At 43.8% G+C, this 10,120-nt stretch overlaps 1 protein-coding gene across 1 annotated transcript; it reads left to right on the top strand.

Moving 5' to 3' along the window:
- Window positions 1-20: 20 nt before the first annotated feature.
- On the top strand, window positions 21-10,120 carry foxo3a (forkhead box O3A). The gene is given in 3 exon segments (XM_032500842.1): window positions 21-1,444; window positions 6,829-7,879; window positions 7,882-10,120. Coding segments are annotated over 3 exon segments (1,872 nt in total). The 5' UTR covers window positions 21-880; the 3' UTR covers window positions 8,139-10,120.

Genomic DNA, 10,120 nt, shown 5'->3' on the forward strand with positions numbered 1-10,120 from the left:
CCCAGACCTCCTGCGGACATCTCCATATACTGTCACTTTAATTCCAGTGCAGACCAGGGGGCAGGATCGTGAGGTTTTCCTTCCCTTGGACTCGGAGCGTTTGCAGCAGCCACAGCAGCAGCAGCAGCAGATTAAATGAAGTGTGTCTGCAGGCAGCTGGCCACACGGAGGACACCGTGCTGGCTTGTTCAAGATGCCAGAGATGTGCAGCCGGAGTGCATCGTTATGGGGAGGTTTTAGCTCTTGAGAGGGCGGATTTAAGCCTTGCCACATTTCTCTAGTAGCTCCCTTTTTGTTTTATAAAGAAAGCTGCAGGGCCTTGAGAAGTCAATCCGCCTTGATGGTATCTGGACCGCAGCGCGCTGCACATGCAACCGGCAGCTCTCTTCACGGGTAATAAAGAACTTGGGGAAAGGAAATGGTCAAGATGGCAGCTGTGTATGGACTGATACAGCTGATGTGGTGGCTTTAGGTGTAGTCATTTTCATTTCTCTTTGGCATGCGCGTCGCAGGCTCGCGGTGCAGGACGCGGGCGCTTGTAAAGGAACGCTGTTCGGATTTCCTTTAAAGACTTCGCCGACTCTTCCCATCTTTAACCCCACGTTTCGCCAAATTACAATGCATGTTGGCCAGGGTGTGGGCTGGGCACGGGAAAAGACAATGTTCTGTTAATGCTGGGCAGTCCGATCAGCTTTGTGTGCTGCGGATAGACGCCTTGCAGGACAGACAGACACGTGCTGGGACTGGGCTGGAGACTGGACATTTGCATACCGTGCATTAGTAAATAAACTGTCTCTGAAGCATGTACACAAACATTGATGGAATGCGACCTGAGTGATTTTGTAACCATTTGTGCAGCGACCGAGATATCGCGATTAACATGGCTGAAGCGGCGCGCAACGGCAACGAGTCCCCCTTAAACGTTGAGATAGATCCGGATTTCGAGCCCCAGAAGCGGCCACGGTCCTGCACTTGGCCACTGCCCCGTCCGGAGTCTGCTGCGGACAAGCCCGGGACAAATGACACTGACGTAATCCCTGAAGAAGAAGATGATGATGATGATGAGGGTGTCAGCAGCACGGTGAGCGGCGATGCTCAGAAAGCCAGCGTCGGTGTTGTCAGATCCCGTGTGCCGAGCAGCAGCTCCGTCTCCGAGCCTGTGGAGGTCCAGCGCGGCCCCTGCAAGGAAGAGGCCGCCGATAGCTCGCCTTCCTCGGCGCAGACCCCCACCGCGGCTCTGGGCGGCTCTGCCTCCCAGCAGCTGAGGAAGTCCTCCGCCCGCAGGAACGCCTGGGGCAACTACTCCTATGCAGACCTCATTACCCAAGCCATCGAGAGCTCCCCCGAGAAAAGGCTCACCTTGTCCCAAATTTATGACTGGATGGTGAGGTCTGTGCCATATTTCAAGGACAAAGGCGACAGCAATAGCTCTGCTGGCTGGAAGGTGAGCGGTGACATGTTGGTGCTGCCTGTCATCATAACACCATACTGTGGTCATATAAAGCACACATCTATCCTTAATGAGGATAGCATCCTAGATAGACTAGAGATGGAGGAAAAGAAGTCTGCAAACACAGGTCATTTTCAGAAACCAGCATATAGCCTATAGGGGGGTTTTAGGTTTATTATAAGGCATATTTGGGTGTCAGAGTAAAAAATCAGCAGGAAGTTGGGACGTTTATGGTGTAAAACTACCCAAGTTGCTGCCAATATAGGGTACAATTGTAATGGCGTGTGTATCAAATTACACACACGATTAGTTCTGCACCTTAAACGAAATTAGAGTACACACTAATCCAGTAAACAAGGTAGTGGGTATGAAAGTCGAGATTTAAAATAGGGAATGCAAAGTCAATTTCACTTTCAGACAAACTGCAGCACACACAGTGGGCTTCTTACAAGCTCCAGCGGGGCCCTGCCTCTGTTTGATTTTAAGGATTAGTTCGGCCTGGAAAACCAATTCATCTGTCATGGAATCAAGTCAGATGAAAGCTTTGCAGGATTTAGATGGTGGTAGAGGTGGGAGTGTTAGAAAAACTCTGGAAATAGGTTTGTAATCCAACCTAGATGTGGGATGCAGTCTGATTTCCAGGGAGTTTCTTAATGGAGGAAATAAAGTAATGGTCATTGTTCTTGAAAGCTCGTCATGATGTGACATGTTGATGGGAATCAAGTGGAGTTTAACATCTGAGCAGTGTGTTGATGTTAATAACTGATTAATCTGCACATAATCAGCTGGTAGTTTATATTTAAGATTAGTGGCGGGCTGTTTTCATTCATGGTTTGGATCCTTGTTTGCATTCCGGTGCCTGCAGACAGATATTTACCTCGCAGAAGAATGCTAGGGTTTCAGAAGTGCTGACATCAGCATTTCATGGAAGATGCTTTTGTATCAGTGGGACATTCAGCAATCAGTTAAAGGATTGTCATTTGTATGTGCAAAGCATGTTGAGGGTGGGACTGAGGGGTTGTAAATCCAGACCTGTCACACTTCTCTACTCCAGACTCAATGACAGCCTTTGTGTGCTGCTCCAATATGAGTTTTTTTTCCCTTCCATATTGTAAATCCAAACTAAATACTCAGCTCCTATACAGATGAGCAGCCAGAGGCTTGACCCCTGCTGTGTGCCACACTGTCTTTTTCACGTGCCCTGGGCACAATAATCAATCAGCTGATAAATTATATAGGTCATTGTGTAGCAGTGTGAGAGAAGCTCAGTGTTTCGCTCTGGCTCTGGCTAAACTGGCATAGCTCCAGTCCCCGCTCAGAACGAGGCTTTGCTCACTGGGTGCTGCAGAGCTGCTCTGACTGCATGGGGGAGGGGCAGGCAAGAGTTGCTCTTTGTGATTTTTCTTTTGAATGCTGTATGGCTTCTACTGTATGTACCTGTGCAGCATTCCGAAATGTAACTCATCTCTGGAGCTTTAAATACATAACAACATCCATTAGATATTTCTTTTTAAGAAGCAGGCGGGATAGCTTTAACTGCTACATGTCACCCAGACACAGGCTTTTATACTATCCAGAAAACAGTGTTTCCCCTAGGTTTGTGGAAGACTAAGTAGGTGCATGAATTTGGCATGTGGTATTAGGGGATCCTCCCTCAAGAAAATGTTGCATTATTACATTTAAAAAAAATGTGCTTTTACATAATTTTGGTCCATAAGTATTACCATATCTGATTTTAAAACATTGGAAAAGCTAGAGCAGATAATATTAACACTCAAAAAGTTTAAAGACAAAACTTTCTAAAGAAGTCCACTGGGGTCCAACTACAATCACTGGATCTGAGAAAAGTAATTTAGTTACTTTTATTTGGCTTAGGTGGTGCCCAAAACAGCTTGGGTGCTGTGCATAAGCCTTATAAGGGTAGGGGAAATCCAAGAGAATATAACAGGAATGTTGTTTTTTACACACATAAGGGCAGCTGTGGCTCAGTGGTAGAGTGGTCGCCTGCCAGTTTGAAGGTTGGTGGTTTGATCCCTGGCCCTGCAGTCCCATGTCAAAGTGTCCTTAGGCAAGACAATGAACCCCGAGTTGCCCCTGATGCTGCCTTCGGAGTGTAGATGTGTGTGAGTGTTTATCTGATGATGATTGGCCACAGTGTATGAATGTGAGTGAATGGTAAATGGTTCCTGTACTATGTAAAAGCCCAATGGGTAGTCGTTAAGACTAGAAAAGCGCTATATAAGAACAGTCTATTTACATCGTCTGTGAATACAGTTTATCTTATATCACAGCAAACCTTAACTACTTGTATGCAAGAGGTACACAACATTCTGGGCCCTCTAGAAAGGCATTTACCATGGGCCCGTCTTTGCATCCACAGCTATTCATTCTAGCATCTTTTTGGGTCCTCCATACACAAGGTCCCTGGGTACTCGGTTTCCTTTTTACCCCCAGTCCGACGCCCCTGCAAGCATCACCTGCATAGCATAACATTCAAATTCAACAGCTTTGTAATAAAAAATTGCATTTGTGTAGGTTATAACGTATTTTGTTGAATCAAAGTGTAGAATTGAGGTCCTTGGACATGTTTGCGGTTGTGGTTTATGTTTTACTGTACTGTGTTATGTTTCAAAGTGTAGCTGCTGTTACATCCACCGGCTGTGGTACAATTAAAGCCTCATAAATGACCGCAGAGTTTAATCAAAATCTCGCTGACCGGCTCGACCAGAATCAAAGTCTCACAAAGATTTGTTGATATAATGCAGGGCTGTTGTTTTGGATTGCATTACACTGAACAGGACAGGTGTTGCTTTTATTGTGTCCACTCTAGTCCATTTACAGACGAACACTGATTAGGCTCAGGTGACAACTGTGATATTAGATATGCGTGGCAGTTCTTTAGAAAAACATCTAAACAATAATCCTACACGTTTTTCATTTTAATAAGTTAGTACTTCTCATTACTCAAATCCTGCTGAAAATAAGGATGCATCAATCCAGTCTGCTGCATCAGTTACTTTCATTGTCAATTAATCGCACTATTGTTTTGTTATCCTGTTTAGTCTATTAAATAGCAAAACCAATATAAAACAAGAAACAGCATTCCTAATTGACTACTAAAGCTAGGGATGTCATTTAGCTGAAAACCACTAAAAACACTTAGCCAGTAAGATAATTGGCACTCATTTTCTTGTTGAACGACTAATCGATTAATCATCTAATTGTTTTGGTTCTTAATTGACAGACACCTAGTCTGGCTATCACCAGACCAAGCCAAGCTCAATAGATTTGAGATTGAGTGTTGGTCTGGGGAGTCTGGTCTGTATTTTTTTTTGCGCAAGAGGCGTGACCAACGGGCATAGTTCAAATGAGACTGTATGCAATTGGATAGTCCTTCAACCAATCAGACCATTGATCCGGTGTGACTTAGAAGCGACAGCGGCATCAACGGGTTGCTGCGCTTTGGTGGTGTTCAGTGATCGCAGCTATGTTGAATGTAAACAATAAGCTGCTTGGTCGCTTCTCTGTCGTCATCGTGTTAAACCCGCCAATAGCGCGCCAGGTAGATGAGCCAGTTTGTGATTGGTTCCCCCAAAATTGTGAACTGAAGCAGGAGAATTAAAGGTGCAGGTTTCCAGACCGAGCTCCAATCGCTGGCAGAGTGGGCGGGGTTTACCCAGTCTAACAGACAACCTGAGTTTAGCTATTTTTAGGGAATCTGTACTGAGAGATCTGTGCCCCCCTAACTAAACTGTTGTCAAACTTTCTGGTCTTTGTGCTAGCCAGCATGATAAGCCAACTGGCTGCTGGCCGCAGTTTTATATTTACCATACAGACATGAGAGGTATTAATCTTCTCATCAAACTCAAGTATTTTCCATAATATCAAAGTATTTCTTTAAAGATTTATGTTTTCAGTAGGAACGAGTGAGTGCCACAGTGTAGGGAAGTCGGAAAGTATCGAGAAATGGACTAGCACGCTGTTGATTTTGGTCTTTTCTTTTTGGTTCATAGGAAGAAAAACCAAGAAGCACATCACCTTTTATACTTTGAAGTCAGCACTTTAACCTAATTAGAAGATCATTGGTAATTCTCAGTGATCATCAAATGCCACCAACCTTTCCAGCAAACTTATGGTTGTTAAAATGAGAGAGAGAAGAGGTACTTGAAGTTTAATTTCTGAGAGTCACATGAGCTTTGTTGTTGTTGTAAGTAATGAAAGTTTTTTCAGTTGACCTAATCTTTAATTGTCTTGAAGCGAGGGCTTTGCTGGAAGTTTGATGTCAGTGGGTCATTAGCTCAATGCATTCAGAGGAAAAATGTGGCCAACGCTCGCTTGTGATGTCTGTCTTCACCAAAGATGGAGAGCAACTTCCCTCACAGCTGCCTCATAGAATCCATATGGTAGAGGTTGTGGGTAGGGTTGTGCAGCTGTAGTTTGTAAGCGTTGAGCTTCTTCAGTGTTTGATTAGTGTAATCTTCTGAGAGATAGATTTAAATAGGGCCTTGGTTTACTCAAGTGAATTTGAGCTTAAGAGAATTATGCTGGACCCTCTCCCAGTTACCGTGGCCCTAGGCTACAGCTGTTTAATTTTGTACATGTGAAGGAACATCTCCAGAGATATCCTGTAGACATTTATAAGCAGCCAGAAATGGGTCACAGTGTGAGGTGTTACGGCAGTATTGTTCACAGTACTTTGCTGTAAATATTTAGTTTATTGTCAAAAAACTTAACTTTTGTAGGAGGCCTACAGTATTGGATGTTGCTTTGTGAAAGTCTTAATTTTCTACCTCTAGTGCAGTGGTTGTCAACCGTTTTGGTTTGTGACCCTTAATATAAAGTATTGCCTACATGACGGTTGTGAGCAGTTCAACCAAAGAGTGGTTTTCTTTTGCTAACCGTTTCAAGAGGCTTGAAAGAAGATTTTAAATGTATCCAGTTTTGCACATGGAAAAAACTCCCAAAATACTTTTTTGTGTCTGTCTCAATTTTTGGCAATGCCCAAATTTGTCTTGAGATCTCCAAATTATTTTTCACTTACACAGACCTACTGACTTACGGCTATCTTGAAGGAAAGTTTCTTTATAATAATAAGTCCTTTAAACATTTTTGTAGTTTTTTTAATTTTTTCATCCCATCTATTTAAATAATGATGTGGTACTCCAAGTTATTTCTCAAGTTCTGGTTGGGATTTTTAAAGGTGGGTATTAGGCAGTGAATATGAAAGTGAGTAGGTCAAATTAGTGTTAACATTGTCTACAGCACGTTTTTTTTAAACAATGTATAATTACATCAGAATTAGCTTCATTTGGAAGTATGTTTATGCACGGAAGGATTTTGACTCAAACATTTTAATTCTTCATTTGTTTTTATTGCAGAATTCCATCCGACACAATCTGTCCCTCCATAGTCGTTTTGTGAAAGTCCAGAATGAAGGAACGGGGAAAAGCTCCTGGTGGATGGTCAACCCAGAAGGAGGGAAAGGAGGCAAAGCTCCCAGACGACGGGCCGTATCGATGGATAACAGCAAATACATCAAAGGAGCCCGAGGACGTGCCACTAAGAAGAAAGCCTCGCTGCAGGCAGCTCAAGACGGCAGCTCTGAGAGCACCTCAAGCCTCTCCAAATGGACAGGAAGTCCCACCTCCCGCAGCAGCGACGAGTTGGACGCCTGGACAGACTTTCGCTCTCGGACCAATTCCAACGCCAGCACACTCAGCGGTCGTCTGTCCCCGATCCTGGCCAACCTAGAGCTGGACGAGGTGCCTGATGATGACTTGCCCCTCTCCCCCATGCTGTACTCCAGCCCCAGCAGCATGTCCCCATCCACGGGGCCCACGGGGCTCTCTGACCTGGCAGGTACCATGAACCTCAACGACAGGCTCTCTGACAACCTGATGGACGACCTTTTAGACAATATCAGCCTGACGGCATCCCAGCAGCCTCCTCCTGGAGAGGAAGACAATGGAACAAATGGTCAGGGGAGCTCAGTGTTTACCTTCAGCTGCTCAGGAAGCAGTCTGGGTAGCCCCTCTGGCAGCTACGGGCCTAACCCTCTTTTTAGCCCACCGTCCATCACATGCCTGCGCCAGTCGCCCATGCAGACCATCCAGGAGAACAAGCAGACCACCTTCTCCTGCATCTCGCACTTTGACGACCACCAGACCCTGCAGGATCTGCTCAGCCTGGACTCCCACAGCCCCAGCAACGTCATGCTCACCCAGTCCGACCCGCTGATGTCGCAGGCCAGCACCGCCATTGCCCTGCAGAACTCCCGCCGAAATGCCATGCTGCTGCGCAAAGAGCCCATGTTGGTGAACCACACCAGTGTGTGTGAGGCCCAAAGCTCTTCAGTGCCTGGTTGGCAAGCTGGCTTGTCAACCTCTGACAAAGACGCGGGCCACCCCGACGCAAAGCCACCCCACCTGAGGTCCCCAGCAAGAACACCTCCATGCAGCTCGGCTCTGGTTTGTCCGTCCAGGACCGCTTTCCTGCCGATTTGGATCTCGACGTGTTCAACAGCAGTCTTGAGTCTGACATGGACTCCATCCGCAACGAACTGATGGAAGCCGACTGCCTGGACCTGAGCTTCGACTCTCGCCTCACCTCCGCCCAGAACGGCAACAGGAATTCAGGAAGCTTCTCCAGCTCGAAACAGACCTCCCCTCACAGCTGGGTCCCAAGCTGAGAAGCTCTGTCAGAGCTCAGCATTGGTTTAAAAAAAAAAAGTAGTAGGGGGAAATGTAAATTGGGGTTCATTGTCCAGCGTTGTGTAACTATAGGGAAGAAACTACAAACGTATTCATGTAGTATTTTTTTTTTTTCCAATATTTTCAATGTGAGGCATTAAGTTTGGTACTGTATTTTAAGTGTCTGAGACACACAATGGTGTCTTCCCAGAGGAGGAAAACATTTCTTTAAAAAGATCAATGCCTGGGCGGTGTGAATAACAACCTGGACTGGAATGGAAGTACAGGACATTTTGTTAAATCATCAACTCGTGTTAGTCTCAGGGAATCACCCATGCGGTATCACAAAGTGATACATGAAACTGAAGATGAATTATTTTGTTTTCACCTTGCTTTCTCTCCTCTTTCACACCCTTTCATACCAACATTTTTGCCAAACCAGCTGTCAGCCTGTTGTGAGGGACAGCCTGTTTACAGAAAAGCTGCAGAGAATGTTCTATTACGTTCCAGTGGAGGTTACTTGACAAACTTTTTTCTTTTTTTAAGTTTCTTAGAGAGACATAGCTTAAATGGACTAAAAGATTTAAAAACAAATATATAAATAGGTTTTTTTTTTCCCCAATGATTCACAGAGTCACGCACCAAATATCAATCTGTAGAGGTTAATGTTATCAAGATGTGAACTGATCTACATTGTGTGGTTTTTGTATGATGTTTTATTTTTATTTAGCAAATGTTACCCTGTGATTTTAGTGACATTACTGTGAAATCTGTTCCTTTTAAAAAAAGGTGCATTTCGGAAGTCTTGATAGTATGGTGTTTCTGCTGCAAATTCCTTTTCACCATCTTTCCCTCCTCTTCCACCTACTGCAATATTGGAAGTACTGCTTAAGTACACACTGTTTAGGGAGTTAAGGACCGTGTTTAGCAAGCAACATGATTTAGCTCTAGTTGAGACCATTTACATTAGCAAACATGTAGGACTATTTGGATTAAAATAACCACACTTAGAGCCTCCACAGCACTCAACTATAATATTCTGGTGTTTGTTAATTTGAAGGAGTTCTTGGTGCTATAAATAAGAAGATAGCAAGGAGTGGCTGCAGATGGAGAGGCATTAGTAGCCTCCCCTTTGTTATCAGCACTATAGCAGGTGCTGGCTCAAATAGTGTTTCCAACCCTGTGAGGCGAGTTTGTGTAGTATCTTAGAGACATTTTTTGCCATTTGAGAAAGAAACGACCACAGTATTTTAAATATTGCCAAAATATTTCTGCATTTAATTAAGTGCAAATAGGAGGATATACAGTGTATAAATGTTAAGAACCAGTGCTATAAGGGCAACAAAAAACATTGATATCAGCACAGTTTTTTGTAGGAACTTGTTTTAGTTTACATTTTTATCAGCTGGAAACTGTCAACTTTCACTTGTCTTCTTGTTAATTGAAATTTTATTTATTTTCCACATGTGCTTATTTTGTGCGTTTCCATATGAAATGTGGTAGAGCTGTGTAAACGCACTTTTGTTTTAATGGTTTGTTTTACACTTTGACCAGCTCAATCGGGTATTTTTTGAGGACTGACAACAAACGGCAAATGATGCCTGAAATGGTGTCCTCCTTTTAGAGTCCTAGAGAACATTTAAATGTTGCACCCTTTTGAATTTAACTGATAATGTTGCAGAAATATGGGATCCCATTTGCTTAGTTTTATTTGGATTCACAAAAAATAAATCCTGCACTGCTGTGCTTCCAAATATAATTTTGATAGCCCCAAATGGATGATTTCATATTGACTTTAAGCTTCATTTTTTTCTACAGTTATCTTGAGTATCTCTCACTGCCAATATTCCAACTCCATTTCTTCCTATTGCTCCTAAAAACAAAAGACACCAAGTTGACATTGCCAGTTGTAATTCCAATTCCTATCTTGGCTGTATCAAAGATGGTGCATGTAAATAAAGCTTAAAGAACCACTGAAAAT

The sequence above is a fragment of the Etheostoma spectabile genome, chromosome 20 (assembly GCF_008692095.1).
Source record: "Etheostoma spectabile isolate EspeVRDwgs_2016 chromosome 20, UIUC_Espe_1.0, whole genome shotgun sequence".
NCBI lineage: Eukaryota > Metazoa > Chordata > Actinopteri > Perciformes > Percidae > Etheostoma > Etheostoma spectabile.